The sequence below is a fragment of the Octodon degus genome, unplaced genomic scaffold, assembly GCF_000260255.1.
Source record: "Octodon degus isolate 3935 unplaced genomic scaffold, OctDeg1.0 scaffold00080, whole genome shotgun sequence".
Lineage (NCBI taxonomy): Eukaryota > Metazoa > Chordata > Mammalia > Rodentia > Octodontidae > Octodon > Octodon degus.
Window position 1 is genome coordinate 925,507 of NW_004524656.1, and position 18,776 is coordinate 944,282.

The window sequence follows — 18,776 nt, forward strand, 5'->3', positions numbered from 1 at the left end:
AGTTTTTAGCTTTGGCAGCATCCACTGTGATTTCAGTTCTTTGATTCTAAATGAATCAAATGGAGTCCTTTCTCACCTTTTTTATTACATCAGTTAAAGTCAAAGCTTTTTATCTTTATTTTGTAGAAATTCACTATTATGTTTGTGACCCTAATACCCTCATTTTTTCCTTCTTTTCTCTTTTCTTACCTTTTTAAAAAACTGCATTAAGAAATAGGATTGAAGCAGATCATTCAAGTTTCAGGATCTACAGTGTATGATCAGCCATATCACAGAAGAGAAACAATGGAGCTCAAGGGGTAAAAGGACAGTTTTTTTAGACAATAAAATTTGACTGCCGGCCAAACAGCTCAGGGGATGAAAGCACCTGCAAACAGGAACAGGGGTTGGGGTTCAATCCCCAGGCCTGCCTCTGGGGCACGCTGAGACAGTGATTGAGACTGGGCATGGTGGCGCACACCTAATACCAGAACTTGGGAGGCTGTAAACAGAGAATCACTATGAGCCCAATCTAGTAGTGAGACCCTGAACACCCTGTAGATCTTTCCCTAAAAATAGAAAAAAAGAAAGAAAGAAAGAAAGAAAGAAAGAAAGAAAGAAAGAAAGAAAGAAAAATTAGTTGTTTTTAATTTTATTGAATCTTCATTTACTTTGCAGAAACACTTTGTTTTAGGTAGTCCCGTTTACTTCTTCTTGCTTTTGTTGACCACATAGTAGTTTTAAGGATGCAGAAATGCAGTTTTCTTGCTGTTACTGAAAATATATATATGTTGAGCTCATTAGTTATAAAATAAACACATTTCATGTAAATTACTTCAATAAATTTGATATTCTCAAGTTCACTAATTTCAAGAAATTTACAGTAAACTGTGTGAACATTAAAAATCATAAAAAATATATTCCTTTTTTCTTTTTGGCTGAACTGGGGATTGAACTCAGGCCCTTGTGCTTTCCAGGAAAGTCTTTATTCTATTGAGCCATCTCGCAGGCCTAAGATTCTTCTAGAATAGTTCAGAAACAATACTGTGAATGTTATTGAACTTGTTACCATCTGGATATTTTGTAAGTTCACCTTAGCTTTACTATGATCAGAACCCCAAGAGATACGTGGTACTATATAATTCATGCAATTGTAACAAAGACAGTCAAGGCTGAGTGCAAGAACATGTGGTAATAAGGTACATTTGCTAAGTTTTGTACTACTTTGGTTTCATAAAATTTGACAAACTTTCTATGTTATTTAGAAAGTCGGGCCTTGTCCATGAATAACATCGCAATAGCAAGTACATACTTTTGTATAGTTACATGCTTCTTGCACTAGTGTGACATTAAAATTTAACCATATTCATTATTGTTGGTTTAATTTCTATATCACTCTAGAAATTTTTCTTAAAAATCTCCAATAGAATATAAAAGAAATGTTGTTGCTATCTTTTATTTGATTTAAATTCCAAATACCTATTATCTGACTCTAGTAGCTCATTTGTTTATTTATGTGGTACATCAAACAGTGGACACTTCCCTGAAAAATACAGTGGTAGTTCTATAGTTGTCCATCTATATAAATCTATATAAGCTTTCTTTAGAATTTTTTCAGGCAACTAATTGACTCATGTCATTTTCACAGAGGTTTCCTGTCTTTGTAGAACTTCTCATCTACACTGTCAGTGTTAGGGATGGGGAGATGGATCAATAGAATAAGCACTTGCCTGGCAAGCACAAGGGTCTGAGTTCAATCCCTGGTTCCACAAAAAATAAAAAATAAAAGTTATATTACACTATCAGTGCTAGACAACAGTAGCATGTAGGTGCCTTCTCTCTACTCAAGTTTTTACTTTTTCAGTTTGAGGCCATAATAATTTTAGTTTTCTAGAATATTTCCAGTGGGTGTAAATGCATTCAATCAAATGCTTTTTATTTTATTATTTATTTATTTATCTGTTTCTTTTTTTACTTTTTAGGGAAGGGTCTACGGGGCGTTCAGGTTCTCATTACTAGATTACACTCATAGTGATCTCCCTGTTTACAGCCTCTCAAGAGCTGGGATTACAGGCATGTGCCACCACGCCCAGTCTCAATTGCTGTCTCAGTGCACCCTGGGGGCAAAGCCGGTATGGCAGGCCTGTTGATCAAACCCCTGGTCCTTGCTCTTGCTTGCAGGTGCTTTAATCTGCTGAGCTATATGACCAGTCCAAAAAACAACTAATTGAATGGGAGGATATAATTGTAAACCATCTGTCTGCTAAGGGCTAGTATCAAAATTATATAAGGCATTCATACAACTTATTAACAAACCCATGAACAGTAAAAATAAAACAAACAATAAAAATAAGCAAAGTTCTTGAATAGGCTTTTCCTAAAGGGTCAAATTGCAAACAAGTACATAAAAAGATGCTCAACACCACCAGTCATCAGGAAACTGCAACTCAAAACTAAAATAAAATAGCATTTCATACCCAGTTGGACAGCAGCTATCAAAAGGCTAAATTTTGGTGAGGAAGTGAAGAAGGATAATCCCTATACATGTCTTCTAGGAATGAAAATGGGTGTTGACAATGGTAAAAAACTATGACAGGTGTATTGAAAAAGGTAAAAGAATTGCCAAATGATGCAGTAATTTTAGTTCTGAGCAGACATCTAAGAAGATCCTATTTGTGTGTCAAAGAGACACATGCACTCCCATATCCACTGTACATTATTCAAACTAGCCAAGATACGTAAACAACCCATGTCCATAAGCAGATGAATAGTGAAGACAACATGAACACATGGGAGCCTGAATATGTGGTTGAAAGCGTAGAATATCACACTTAATGGTAGCAAAATAAGCTAGAGGGGGAAAGACAAATACTGCATCATGTCATTTGAATCTAAAATAAATAAATAAATAAATAAATAAATAAATAAATTCAAACCCTTGGTAAGAGAATATAATGGTAGTAGTTGGAAACTTAGGACTGAGGTAAAAGAGATTTTGGTAGAAATTATGATTTGCATTTATGTTAAAGTTTGGCAGATCAAATGTACAGCATGATAATTATGGTTTTTAAAAAATGTATTGTCGGAGGCTTCAAAAGCAAGATGGGGACTATCTTGAGGCTGAGTGTCCTCTGAGGTGCCCAGGGATCCTCAACCCTGTTTCTTTGGACTCCAGTGGTAAACCCTGCTCATGTCTCCGCATTTCTCCAAGACTGACTTTACCCATGATGGCGTGGAGCCCAACACATTCACCTGTCACCAAGCACCATTCAGGTTCCAAGGCTGCATCTTTCCACTGGGCTAGTGAAAGAGTGGTCAGTGTTTTGCTCCTGTATCTGCTTCCTGCTGCATATTTGAATCTGTGCTTTGTAAAGGACTACTTCCTGGCTGTAGCCCTCACTCTCCACATTCACTGGGGCCTCGAACAAGTTGTGTAGGACTATGTTCATAGAGCTGCAGCCCAGAAAGCTGCCAAGGCAGGCCTTTTGGGGCTCTTGGCTTTGACCTTTGCTGGGCTTTGTTACTTCAAATATTATGATGTGGACATTTGCAAAGCTGTTGCCATTCTGTGGAAGCTCTGATCTTTTGACTTAATACCTTAAGAATTGACTGTACACCTCTTTGCCTCTGCTCTGGCATGCCATTCAACTTACAGTAAGCAAAAAGTAATGGATAAATTCATCGGGTCCTATGAGGTGGTCATTTGTAGCATTTAAGGTTGAAGAAAACCTTTGAGAGGAATTGTATCCAAGAAATAGTGAGACTGAGTTCTGTATTTTGGTGAGTTAATGGGTCTTCCTCCCAGCTCACAATACTCAGAGTATAAGTAAACATTACATATGAGTTTCTGCCTTTTAATTTATTATTTATTTATTTGTGGAACCGGGGATTGAACTCAGGCCCTTGTGCTTGCCAGGCAAGGGCTTATTCTATTGAGACATCTCCCTGGCCTTAATTTATTTTTTAAAGAGAATTTAGCTTTATTACTATCAATACACGGCCATACATTTATATTTTTCCAGGGGATAATACATGACCATACTTTCACATTTTTCCGGGGAATAATAGACAAAGGGAAAGACTGTTAATTCATGAGTAAAGACTTTTCAGAACATCAGATAGTGTTTAATCTTTGGAAATGTCCTTGACTGTTCAGTTGGTACCAGATAATGATAATTACTCAGCACCCTAGAGAGACTTTGAAATTAGGAAATGCTGACATTTTATATTACAGATTTCTGAATCCTAGGAAGAAAAGCTAGGACAGCTTCTGAATTTAGAGACCCACTTAGGGAAGAGATCTTTCAGATGAATCAAAATACTTCCCATTCCAAGCAAAATTCATTCACGAATATGATATGTTTATTTGATCTAGGATGATAGGTGCACAAATGTAAAACTGTAAGTAACAAATTACTTTCCCATTGTGGGAATTGCTAATGAGATAGTGTATTCTGTAAAAAGAAACAATTTTTTAAAATAAAATAATAATAATTTTTTAATTATTAAGAAATAATTTTTAAAAATAAAATAAAAAATTTTATGCAATTTTTGTATAATAAAAATAAATAAATGTATTGTATATTTAACTCCATTAAATCAGTACATGCAAATGTTTCACCACCACATAAAAAATCAATATTGGAAGCTATAGATTAATTAGCTTAATTATAGTAATCACTTCAAAATACATATAAAAATCAACTCTATGTAATCTCCAAATATATGCAATTTTCATGTGTTAATAACATGTCAAGAAAGACTATAAAATAAATAAAAGTATGTCACTAAAATAAATATGTAAGCAACAATTCTCAGAATCTGGCTGTCAGGTGCTCACAGCCTTTAATTTAAGCATTTTAACAATTTACTGTGAATTAGCCTTGGTTAAAGCACTGTCTCTTTCTTTGGCTGATTTATTCCTCATGACTCTGTTTGGAGAACACAGCTCTGCTTCCACACCTATTCCCACAGTATTTTCAAGTTACCATAGTAGGTTAATCGCTTGCTATAATATTTGCTTAAATTCTGTGATCATAAAGTTTGGAGCTGGGTTTTAAAAAATACAGGAAGAAAAGGAAACTCTAATTTAATATCCATTTCTTTTTGTTGTTGCTGTTGTTGGAACCGGGGAGTAATTCAGCAATTTTAATGAAGCAATTAATTTACAAGTCTGGAAGGACCACCTGAAAGAAACCTGATGACATCATTTCCAGTAGAGGGAGGTACTCAGGAGGATTGGAAAGAAGACAGTAAGTGAGCCTTGCCTGCAGACAGGCTCTGTGAAGTAACTGCCACAAGCAGCACAAAGGGAAGGACAAGTAGGACTTGGATCAACACAAAGAGAGAAAGCCTCCTGAAACTTTTGTTTAAATAGTATACGTACCACACTGAGAGCTTCATGGCTTTGTGTGTAAAGAAAGAAGAAAATGACAGTTTTGTCTAAGACAAGTCATTTTCAGTCCTGCTCCTTTCAGAAAATATAAATTGAAGGACCATTTTGTATCTATATATTCAAAATAGTTACGATAGATACACAGCTACTTTCTCCTAATTCAATGAATAGAAAGATTTGTATTAACAGTGTTTGTGGATAGGATATCATGTCTGCATCTTGTACAATGAATAACCACTAAGAAGGCAACCACATGCAATGTATTAATTATTGCAACTGTCCTACTAATTGGTTTTGAAACCGCACCATTTCTATTTGCTTCTCAATAAAATTATTTTTTAAAAAAGAATCTGGTAACAAACTATAGGATATAATGAAGGAAAGATCCGCTGGTGAATTACTCAGTTATGCAAGAAATAAATACCAGTTGTATGAAGAATATATATATATATATAGAGAGAGAGAGAGAGAGAGAGAGAGAGAGAGAGAGATGTGAAGCCAAAACTAATGCAACAAATATCAACCAAAGCTACCAGGTAGCAAAAGAGATACTATAGGGATGAAAAATTATATTTATTTTTGAGGACATTTTTCAATTTCTACAAACCAGATAAATGTTCCCAAGTTCTAGTCTTTCTACAAGAACAGTTTTATAAAATTCAAAATCAAAACTGTGATATTGTACAATTTCTTAAGGCTCTGGTTCGTGGCATTTACATCGATCATTTTATCAACGTGCTGGACAGTTCTGGGCAGCACAGATTCATTCTCTATTGGTAGAGCCCTAAGGTAAGAAGAGATGTTTTCCTCTCAGCTTCCTGAGATTTTTAAAATTGGAGCTGTTATTAGAAAATGTAACAATATTGAGAAGAAATCACAGAATTTATCAGAAGGCAAACATAAAAACTGACTACATGATGTAAAACAAGCAGAAAATTTCAACCAATGCAATATGAAGACTCTACTTACCTATTTTTATTTATAACCAGCAATTAAAACGGAATTGCTGAGGAGGCTTTTGTTTAATTTCCATGTATTTATGGGTTTTTTTTTCAGGTGTTTCTTACATTTATCAATGCCAAGTATACTGAAATTTTGTCGAGGAGAAAAGGAAAAACGTATATAGAAAATCAAGCAAAGTAAAAAAAAAAAATGAGAGCAAAAACTGAGCTCTATCTATATATATATATATATATAGGCTTCATACAATTGATATTTATTTCTTGCATAACTGAGTAATTCTCCAGCAGATCTTTCCTTCATTATATCGTAGAGTTTGTGACCAGATTCTTTTTTAAAAAATAATTCTTTGAGAAGCAAATATAAATGGCACAGTTTCAAAACCAATTAGTAGGACAGTTGTAATAATTAATACATTGCATGTGGTTGCCTTCTTAGTGGTTATTCATTGTACAAGATGCAGACATGATATCCTGTCCACAAACACTATTAGTACAAATCTTTCTTTTCATTGAATTAAGAGAAAGTAGCTGTGTATCTATCCTAACTATTTTGAATATACAGATACAAAATGGTTATGCACATGCCTATAAGCTGAGCTGAGTGAAATGCAGACTGAAGAGCCGCTTGGACTTCCACAGGACAGAAGGCTTTACAGAAGAGTGATGAGTTAAAGAATCTCAAACACACCCCTCTGTGTGAGCTTCAGACAGTAAATGCATGTGTTCTACCAAAATGTAACATAATTAGTCACCCTTATTCATATGGCTGAATTTGTGTGCTATTTAAAAACATCAGAGGTCTCTGGTACCAATTTAACTGCCGAGCAAAATATCAAGTACCTAGCCTAATATTTTAATTGCTACCTGCAATATTTTCACAAGAAACAAATGTTAAGTTATTCAGAATGATAGAAATTTTTTTCAATATTTAACAAAGCTGTCAGTCACATTCTGAAAAGATGAGGATTACTAGTCTTAATTTACACTAAAATATAAGGAGAGTTATATCTATCAGGGTAGAATAGACTACATCACGATAGCAAGTAAGTCCAAAATTTCAATTGCTAAGCAGAGCACAAAAATTATTTCTTAGTCATGAAAAGTTTCAGATGGACTGCTTCTTTAGCTTCCAGCAGACCCCTGGCAGGGGACAGGAGGACAGGAGGACAGGAAGGGCACTGAGACTGTGTCATACAAGTTCCACCAGAGTTTACAGCCTCCCATGTGCTGGGATTACAAGCGCACATCACCATGCGCAGTCTCAAACACCTTCTCAGTGTGCCCGCCTTGGGTGCAGGGCTGGCACAACAGGTCAAGGGATGGAACTCTCAGCCCCAGCCCCTGAGTCTGCCTAAACAAGCATTTTAATCCGCTGAAATATTTGGCTGGCCCTTCCAATGCAGCTCTGAAGGAGTCAGAATTATCCTCTGGTTTTGTGTGCAGGAAAGAATAAATAAATAAAATAAGATTCGCTGCATATGGGGGGTTATTTCATTTGTCCAAAGCATTATGCTGAAGATAATAAGAAAGAAAGAAAGAAAGAAAGAAAGAAAGAAAGAAAGAAAGAAAGAAAGAAAGAAGAAAGAAAGAAGAAAGAAGAAAGAAAGAAGAAAGATCGATCACTACTATCTTGACAAAAGGTGTTATAGAATAAGAATAAAACAGCTTGCATACTGGGAAAAGGTGCAGAATTCATAATATAAATATATTGGTAGAATATAAATATATCGGCATAATTGGTAGAATATATTGGTGAAAATAGGGAAAAGCTTTTGATTACGGTGGAGATGGAGAAGAGTCAGGCTGAAAACCACGGGAGGACTGAAGGAATCCAAGGCTTTATGCAAAGGTATGTGACAATCCAGGTTTGGAAAGACTAGTAAATGACAGTGTGATCTTGGAAGCTGCAAGGGGAGGAGGAGGTGATACTACCACAATGCCATAGTCCAGGTGTTTCTAAAGTAGGCATCTTGCATTCATGTAACAATTATATAAACTTTCGAAAACTGTTGGCTAAAGAAAACACATGTGTGCTTATGTTCATCAGCTCTTGCACTAATGATTATGAATAATGAAAATAAGAATATTCTACTGTTGAACACTGACAAATGACTGAAATTTTTATTGGTAGCACAAGTTGGGAATCACCAAATGAGAGAAGCTGTATCTGCCACATGATGTCATGGGACTCCACAATAACATTTCAATCAAATTGGACCATATATTAATGTACATTTCACTTTATTTATCATGATCATTACATTGATTAAATGGAAACAAAGCAGATAAAGTACAAAAATATTGTTTTTTAAGAAATAGATTCATGACCTTTACATTTTCCTTAGTGCACAGTGTACATATAGGACATCTGGACTGGATTCTGGAAGTCCACCCTCCACTGATGCATGTATTATACTCTATTATGGAAAAAAGACAGGTGTGGTCGCCACCAAAACTGAAATGGAATAAGCCCAAAAGTGAGAATCTCCACAAACATGTTTACAGAAATGTATTTCTATTTGTGGAGGTTATGACCTGATGTGATGGCAGAGGTTCCAGGTCTTACACAAACTTTCTCTTTAAAATTCCTGTAAGGATGTTAAAAACTTGTGAATGTAATAGAAATCTGTAACATAAAACTACTGTTGCAATGATATCTCACAACCGGGGGAAATTTTCCAATGAGTGTAGAAATAATAAAGTCTTAAGCATAGGTTCATTTCTGATTAAAAAAATAATTCACAGTAAATTGAAGGAGAAGCCTACCGTGTTAGCCCCACTTCCAATGTGTGCTGAGACAGTGATTGAGACTGGGCATGGTGGCGCATGCCTGTAATCCCAACACTAAGGTGGTTATAAATAGGAGAGAATCACCATGAGGCCAATCTAGCAGTGAGACCCTGAACACCCTGTACAGCCTTCCCTAAATACAATGAAGAAAGAAAGAAAGAAGAAAAAAAAATTATTCTCCCCACTGCCAATTTTTTTCATCTCTCCTATTGCATCCTATACATATTCTTATCCATCAATGTTCCCTTCTCTAGCCCATAGAGCCAGTTTTTCCTAATATAAGACATAGCTGGATAGCCAGAGCTCTAAAAGAAAGGAGATTCTTCTATCAGGCATACAGTACAAATAAGAAGAAACTATCTGTGTCCTACTTATATTCCTCATTGCTGAGATAAAATACCCACCACCCCAAATTAAAAGATGAAAGGTTGATTTGTCACATGTGGAGGTGTCAGTCCGCAGCTGACTAGCTCCAAGGTGGGATGACATGGCTGAGAAACATCACAGAGGAGAAGCGCTCCATGGCAAATTAGGGCAGGCAGAGGGCAGCAAGAAGAGAGAAGCAAGCAAGTGACAAGCAGTAACTGTCTTTCTGTCCTTTATGTCTAACATTCTAAGGATGAGTAGTCCTCACAACCAGGCTGGTGTAGCCTCAACCCTAGTGCCACTCCATGCATCAATCCCAGTGTCACATTCTTGGTCCCAGCCACACACATCATGGATCCAGCCACGTCCACCCACCTATGACCACAAGAGGACTTAGGGACAGGTAGATAAAAGCCATAGCTATATATAGTGTATTACAGTTGACACATGTGAAAAAGAAAATGCTTTTGGTAGGAGCCAAAAAGAGTCAGAGATCACAGCTTTAGAAGAAAATGGAATTGGTGAAAATAGAAAGTGCCTATTTATAAATTGGAGAAGAAATGAACAGGCAAGAACAGAAAATCAATTCTGTATAGAGGAACCAACAGTTATTTGAAACAGTTAAACAGACCATTTTAACTAGACTGATCAGTAAAAGCCAAACAAAGACTTGAATTACTAGAATTAAAAATGAAATAGTAACAAGACAGAAGTAAATATAGATAGATAGATAGATAGATAGATAGATAGATAGATAGATGATAGATAGATAGATGAAGAATAGGAAAAACTGCATGTCAGTAAATTAAATCACTTGGAATAACTGTCAAATTCTTGAAAAATACACGTGGTAACAAACTGGTTACAGAGCAAATAATCAAATACACCTATAAAAAATAAACAGGTTTAGTGGTAATCATCAGAATCACCTACAAGACCCAGAGCTCTCGTCTTCACTATAGTTATATAAAAGTATTCATAATACTTTTCAAGTTTCTTCTCCAATTACAAAAAAGGGAGAAAATTTTTATAACTATGCTATCAAAGAAGGATTATTGTGATGTAAATACAAGACATCACTAAAAAGAAAAAAATTGTAAGAAAATATCTCCTAATAGTATGGCTACAATAATCCTCAACAAAATAATTATGAAGTGAATCTTCCAAATGTAAAAAGATTTATACACCTTCACAAAGTGAAGATGTATTCCAGATATTCAAATTTGATTGACATTTAAAAATCAGTTGTTATACAACACAATTAAGACACTTGTGCATAGAAACCACTTAATCATCCCAATAAACACAAAAACGTTGGATAAAACTAACTTTAAAAAAAATGTATGTGGTATAGCCTCTTACTCTACAGCTTGGACTCGTAGTGATCCTCCTGTTTTGAGCCTCCCCAGTGCTGGGATGACAGGGGAGGTGCGCGCCACGGGGCCGCCGCGACATGGGGTGCTCAGAAAACCGACATCCTCTTATGATAGTGATAGGAAAACTGTCGGGAAAAAGGCGCCCTCGGGGCTGGAGAGATGGCTCAGTGGTCTAAAGCACCTACTTGGAACAAGCTTAGCAAAGCATCAGGGACCGCGGTTCGATCCCCCAGCACCACATGCCGGCCAGCCCCGCCCCCTGGTGGACTGAGCTGGCCACACACACACACACACCACACTCTCTCTCTCTCTCTCTCTCTCTCTCTCTCTCTCTCTCTCTCTCATAAATAAATAAATAAATAAAAAAAAAAAAAATAAAAAAAAAAAAAAGAAAGAAAAAGGCGCCCTCAAACCCACACAGAACCACACTCACGTTAGCTGGCATGAAAGGAGCAGTTTATTGACGGCAACTGGCATGTGCCAGGCTGCTCAGCGGACCTGAACTGAAGTGAGCTGAAACAAAGCTATATACATAAGCAGTCAGGCGCAGGGAGTCACGGTTAAATCTTTGCAGCACAGTTGCGGTTGGGGCATCTGGGAACATCGGAAGTGGTGCGGGGGAAGGGAGCCCACGGTTGAGTGCCTTAACAGATAGAAATAGCCAATAAGCTAGCAGTAGAAGGAATTTCTTTAGTATAATAAATGGTATCAGTGAAAATCCCACAGGGAACATTTAAGGATAGAATACTGGATCTTTGCCTCAGGGTGAGGAGACAAACATATTTGCCCTCAGCATTGCAATTTAATGTTGCATAAGATTCTCTCAAAAGAGGATTTAGGCAAGAAATAAAGATTTTAGGGCCAGATTAATAATTTAGCGGATTAAAGCGACTGTGCAGGCCGACGCAGTGGCCAGGGATTTGATACCCAGCCTGCCATGCCGGCCCCACCCCTCACAGCACGCTAAGACTGTGAGTGAGAGTGGGCGTTGTGGCGCGTGCCTGTAATCCGAGCTCTTGGGAGACTGATAAACAGGAGGATCACTGTGAGTCCAACCTGTGTAGTGAGACCATGTAGATTCTGTACTAAAATACAAAAAAAGAAAAGAGAGAGAAAAAAAGCTTTAAAAATGTGTGCACCAAGGAAGAAGCAGGCAAACTATTTCTATTTACAAAGGATAGAATTGTGTACACCGAAAATCCTAAAACATCCACTAAGATCTTATTATGCCAATAATCTAAGATCATGTGTAAAAAAAATCAACTGTACTTCTATATACTAACAATTAAAAATCTTGTAAGGAAACAAAGAAAGTAATTGTGTTTACAATAACATCCAGAAGAATAAAATGCTACGGCTACATCTAACCAAGGAAGTCAAAGACTTGTAAACATAAATTCTGAAAACTACAATAAATTATTGGAAACATTAAAAAATACCTACAAAAATGGAAAACAATGTCATGTTCATGGATTAGAAGTTTTGTTACTACTAGGTTGGCAATTCATACCAAATTAATCTACAGATTCAGTGTATTCGCTATAATAATCCCAGAAGCCTACCTCATAGAAATTGACAGCTTCATTCTAAAATTGATACAGAATAGCAGAAATTCATGCAATCATTTCAAAAACAGCCAGAAAGTAGAAGTCACCATTCCAATTTCAAAAGTTAGTACAAGACATTGATAATTAAGACAGTATAATCTGCTGTAAGAAATGAACACATATAGATCAGTAGATTGGAACTGAGACTACAGCACTAAATCAAAAGACTTACCTATAAATCCAAAATCACTCAATGGGAAAAAAAAATAATCTCAACTGATGGCCTGACACAACTAGATGTCAACAGTCAAAAAAATGAATTTGGACCTGTACCTCACACAACACATAAAGATTAATCCAAAATAAATCATAAGTTTAATGTAAGAACAAAACTGTGGAACCCGAAGAAAATGTAAGAGTAAATCTTGATGCCCACTGCTTGGCAGTGGTTTCAAGGTACCACATTAAAAGCTTAAATAACAAAAGAAAAGATAAATGAGCAGGACATCATCAAAATGTAAAATGCAGGGGCTGGGGATATGGCTTAGTGGAATAAGCGCTTCCCTGGCAAGTGCAAGGGCCTGAGTTCAATCCCCAGTTCCGAAAAAAAAAAAAATGTAAAATGATTCTGAATGAAATGTATTGCCAGTTCGGTAAAACAAAATTCACAATGGGATAGAATATTGAGACATCACACATCTGACAAGGGGCTAGTATCTAGGTACATGTACATAACTCTGGTAACACAATGACAAAATGAAAAAGCCCAATTAAAAATGTACAAAGAATTTCAACACACATTTATTTTCTAAATCAAATGCATAGATAGCCAAGAACCAAGTGAAATGCTATCTGACAACATTAATCATCAGGGAAATTCAAATCAACATGATAATAAGATACTACGCTATACCTACTTGGATAAAATAAAAGTAATAACAAAAAAGTAAAACACAAAAAAGATTCCAGTGTGTAGAAATGTCTGAAATGGACCAGTTTGCAACTACAGAAGATAGAGTAGCGTTTGTTTAATGATGAGCATGATAAAATTATAGGAAGGCGATAGGTAAAGGATACACCAATTCTATTTGTCTCGATAAAATAGTTCTGAAGCAGACTGTGGTGATGATGATGCATTCCAGAAGATGTATCAAAATATTATTAAATTTGACACTTTCAATGAAGTAATCATGAACCACACTTCAGGGCGGGTGCTTAAAACATTGTGGTGATTGAAAATCCTTGTTACATTATTAAAACCAGAAAAAGTATTCAAAGTCTGATCACAGCTGTATCCGTCTATCTATACCAATAGAGGTGGATAATGTAGACACACGCAGTGGTGTAGATGAATCAGGGCATAGGTGAAATGATGTTAAGAAGGGAGTCAGACCCTAGTTTAAGTTGTCACTAACATGGGAAGAGTGATAAAGGTACACATTGACCATATTTTTATAGAAGGAATATTGAGTCACTTGTGTATACTTTAGCAGTCTCTTAAATGTTTTGAGAGCTATTTACAGGAGATAGATGCTATTTTTACAAAGTTCTGGAATTCTTCAATGAAAATTCTGTGCTTGATTGAATGAAAGCAACCTGCAGTTCTTCCTGCTGAGTTCAAAATTCTTCATACAGAACAACATCCACCTGTGAACAGATTTATGCTCTTCATAAATGAATGGATATTACCTGGCTTCTACTACAAAAAAGAAATCCTTAATATTATATGCCAGTCTATGAGATCCATCAAAACTCACTCAAGAGTTGTAGGAACCAATGCAGCAAACTCACTGCAATACAGTATTTTGGCACATTGGAGATGATTCCTTGTAAATTGAAAAGAATTTCCCAGGAGAGGCAAATATCTATAGTACAGTTCATACAATACAGAACAAGCAATAAAAAGCTTAATACCTTTAAATTCACTTCTTAGATTAGCAACTTATTAAAATAGCAATTATTATGTGCTTACAAGTTATTAATCACAATATGAATCACATGAGCTGCTTCATATTAATATTCTACTAATTAAAAATTTGTCTCTGAAGTTCGTAGCACAGTTCATGGGGCATGGTAATATTAAGAACTTTAGAGAAATACATTGTTGCATAAACATACAGACCTATAAACTATACAATAGTAAATAATATGTCTTGCTACAATGCCCACACAGTTAGCACACCAGATAGGAGAGAAGTCTTGCATCCAGATGAATGCCAGGCAGAGTGGCCAAGATACAGCATGACAGGTAGCTCAGCTCCCACAAGTGGGAAGCCCTGGGCTCAGTGCCTTCCTCAGAGCCAACTTGACCTCTTTGTTTCTCAAGGAATAGATCAAAGGATTCAGGGAAGGGGTCACAATATTATTCAGTACCTGAACCACAGAATCCAGCCAGGGACTGGAGGCAGGTCGCAGGTAAATGAGGACCACCGGGCCATAGAAGAGCAGGATGGAGGTCAGGTGGGCACTGCACGTGGAGAAGGCACGGCGCCTGCCTTCTGAGGAGCGGATTTTTAGTATAGACAGAGCAATACGAGTGTAGGAAGTGAGAATAAGCAGAAAACACAGGAGTGCAACCATACCCACGTTGGTGAAACTCACCATCTGCGCTAGGGAGATGTCGGCACAGGCCAGAGGAAGCACCACGGGGATATCACAGAAAAAATTGTGCACCTCGTTGGGGCCACAGTAGGGCAACCTGAAGATGAGGAACGTGAGCACAGAGGCATGCAGACCGCTCCCCAGCCACGTGCCTACACTCAGGACGACACACACCTTGTGGCTCATGATCACAGTGTACCGCAAAGGGTGACAGATGGCAGCAAAGCGGTCGTAGGCCATCACAGTGTACAGGAAACACTCAGTGCAGCCCAGGAAGTGGTAGAAGAAGAGCTGGGAAGCACAGCCCTGGTAAGAGATGGTGCGGCTTAGCCCCATTAAGTAGAGCATCATTTTGGGAGAACTCACTGAAGGGAAAAATATGTCCAACACTGACAGGTTTCCCAGGAAGAAATACATGGGGGTGTGAAGGTTGGAGGAGGTGAGGATAGCCAGAAGAATGAGCAGGTTTCCCAGGAGTGTGAGCAGGTAGAAGGCCAGAAAGAGGACAAAGAACACATTTTCCATCCCAGTGGTGTGCGGGATTCCCATCAGGAGGAACTGAGTCACTGCAGAGCGATTCCACATCCTCGGGCACAGTGAGTCCTGGAAGATGAAAGAGCAACCTCACCAAGGCTGAATACTCTCAGAGAACCCACTGGAAGCTATTGATACCCATGTACTGTAAACCATTTCTAAATGGGACTCAGCCTATTTCCTTCAGTCATTAGTGTGTGACTGTGCATCTGTCATATTTATTTTTCAAATGTTTCCTTATAATTTAAGGAACAGTGATCCTTGAGTTAAGATGGAATGGAGAACACTGAATAAACCTCCAAATTGGATATATCTGAACTTCAGTGTCATATCTTCTCCCCACTCTTTGGTTGCAAAATAATATTGAAAAAGATCTTCAAATTTCCCGTAAATCTTTACATATAGTGCACTATTATATTTTGGTTCTTGTAAAAATGAATGTAATGCTGCTCAAAGTCTTCCTAGATTAAATAATCGATTTGAATTTTAATGTAGCCTTACTCTGCAGCATTGTGTTGGGTGATTTTGAGCAGCCTGGTAATATCTCTCAAGGTAGAAGTTTCTCAAAGCTGCTTTCTTCATTCTTCATAAAATCAACAAAGCAATGAAACTTGACTAGTAGGTAAATAATAGAGTAGGGGGAAAACAGTGTTTATCTATATATATATATATATATATATATATATATATATATGCAAATGTTAACAACTTGTACAATAACAGATCTAACCTATATACACTGTGTATTGAAATGATTTCCTTACACACCCCTGATTAAAAAACACATTTATGATATGAATGTTTTGCTTCTCAGAAGCATTTACTTCTCAACTTTTCTATAGGAGCAATCTGAATTACCTAATGAAGTAGATGATTCATGAAGCTACTTTCTCAATCATCGGGCAGAGCAAATGAAACTTGGCATTTATATAGTAACACACAAGGAAAAATATAATATATAACTTAGTAAAAAAGCAACACGTGATTACCAATGCTAAGAGTTTTCTGTTCAGTGCAGAATTTAGTCTTCATTATAGTGTTATACAACAACTGAGTTGTATGCGATCCTGTGGAAGATTTTAAAGTCTTCATTTATCAGGAAATAGTTTAAGAAAATATCCAGGCACCCATTCAATCATTACTCACCCAAACTCATGCAGAGCCACTCCTGCATTCTACTAACTTCCTGGAGCCCATATATCCCTGAGATGTGAACACAGTGAGGTGAGAGTGGGAGAAAAGAAGAATCTAGAGTGGAGGGAGATACGATCACAGTGCGCTAAAACCCAGGCTCACATTACCACAAGCATTTCTCTTGCTCTTAGAGGCTGGTGGCTGAACAGCCAAAGTATGAGGCCAGAAAAGCTATTTCTCATTCTCAGACGCACACAGTCAGGTGTAAAAGCCTAGACCCAACAGTGTCTGCAGCCCTGAGTGGAGGAGCTGGATGACTCCCCTCAGGAGACAATAAAGGTCTCCAGCTTTCTCGAGACCCCATCCCTGGTGGGCACAGAGGGAGCAATTAGAGTGAAGAGAGCCCTCCCTTCTTTTTCTCCCCTTTCCCCACTCCCTTCCCTCAGGACTTCTTAGGCCTATGCACAGATACATGGAAATCCTTAGGTACATTCAAAATCTTTTTTTTTCTCTAGTTTATCAGCACCTGTGCGCAGTACATAATATTTGCATTCCCTCTTGGCAGTTGGAACACGTACATGTTAGTTCCATTCAGTCTTTAAAGCCTTTTCATTATAATTCCTGGGCATTATTTTTTTTCTCCACAGTAAATATCCAACAATAGGATTCAGATATGTGAGATTATCCAAGGGTCTGCTCTTAGAGAATCTGTGCATGTATCATCAAATCTAAGTTTAGAAAATTTCCCTCAAGTAAGAGTAAATTCATGCTCATTTACAGTCATGTTTATTCACACCCCAGCTCTAGTCAGTCACTAATGCCTTTTCTACCTCTACAGGCTTGCCATCATTATTTTTGGGGTGGGGGAGCTGGCTCAGCCCACGCTGAGGGCAGGGCTGACATGGCGTGTGGTGCCCGAGACCCAACCATGATCCTCTACACCTGCCTAAGCTTGCCTAAGCAGGTGATTTAGACTGCTGAGCTATCTCGCTGGTCCATGGTACTTATTTTTTTTTGGTAAAAGAAAATGGGCTGCTTTTTTTTTTCTTTTTGCAGAACCGGGGATTGAACTCAGACCCTTGCGCTTGCCAGGGAAGCGCTTATTCTACTGAGCCATCTCCCCGGGCCCTCATGGTACTTATTTTAAATAGAATCATAAAATCTGATTTCTCTTTGACTTGACACTTTCAATATATTTTGAAATTCTTCTCTCGTACTATTTTGCTTTACTGTTGTTGATGGGTAGTTTTCTATTTCGTGGATCATTTTATTTCCCCAAACATAAGCTAAAACTGAGATCTCCATAAAGGCTTCAAAAAACTCCTTGTTTAAAGTTAGTACGAGTTTGATGATTGCAAAATTATCATCATCACTGAGTCAAAGTTGATTCATTCTGGGATGGACACATTAACCAGCTTAATGAGTGAGTTGTAGAATATAACATGGGTGACTTTAATTATCCAGTTTTAGCTAATCTCCTTTTCTTCCATCTGCGTCACGATGATAAGCAATATTGAATTAGTGGCAATAAATCCCACACTCGAGCTATGTATACTAAATGATGTACTCCAAACTTTTCTTTCTCTGTTACTCCTATTAAAAATTGAGCCTTTTACTTAGCATCTAAGTAATTCTAGAAGTCTTTTCCTTATGAGGATTGTTAAGAAAGTTTCTCTTAATTTGTATTTTATTTATTTATTTGGTACAGTGTCTGGCTAAGGACTTGTAGTGATCCTCCTGTCTCAGCCTCCCCAGTGCTGGGATTACAGGCACACAACACCATGCCTGGTATCAGAGCCAGCACGGCCCATCCGGGTATCTGTGACGCACACAGGCACCGAGCTATCTCCCCAGCACACTCTAAAGAGGTCCAAATATCATCATTACCATTCCTATCTCTCTGTCTCTCTCTCTCTGTCTCTCTCTCTCTCTCTCTCTGTCTCTCTCTCTCTCTCTCTCTCTCTCTCTCTCTCTCTCACACACACACACACACACACACACACTCTTACATACACACAATTTCTGAATCATTTACACCCACCAGTGTCAGCCAACTCACCTAGGTGTCTGGGGCTCAACGGGCCACTGTTTA

General features: G+C 37.5%; 1 protein-coding gene and 1 pseudogene across 1 annotated transcript; one reads left to right on the forward strand and one right to left on the reverse strand.

Moving 5' to 3' along the window:
* The first annotated feature begins 3,081 nt into the window (after positions 1-3,081).
* Positions 3,082-3,560, forward strand: LOC101570966 (annotated as a pseudogene).
* Positions 3,561-8,666: 5,106 nt separating this feature from the next.
* LOC101560355 (olfactory receptor 958-like) lies at positions 8,667-15,601 on the reverse strand. Its single transcript, XM_004636519.2, has 2 exons — positions 14,705-15,601; positions 8,667-8,753 (listed from the first exon to the last, which is right to left on the reverse strand). The coding sequence occupies exons 1-2, from the start codon at positions 15,599-15,601 to the stop codon at positions 8,667-8,669; spliced, it is 984 nt and encodes a 327-aa protein (XP_004636576.2).
* Between the last annotated feature and the right edge of the window lie 3,175 nt (positions 15,602-18,776).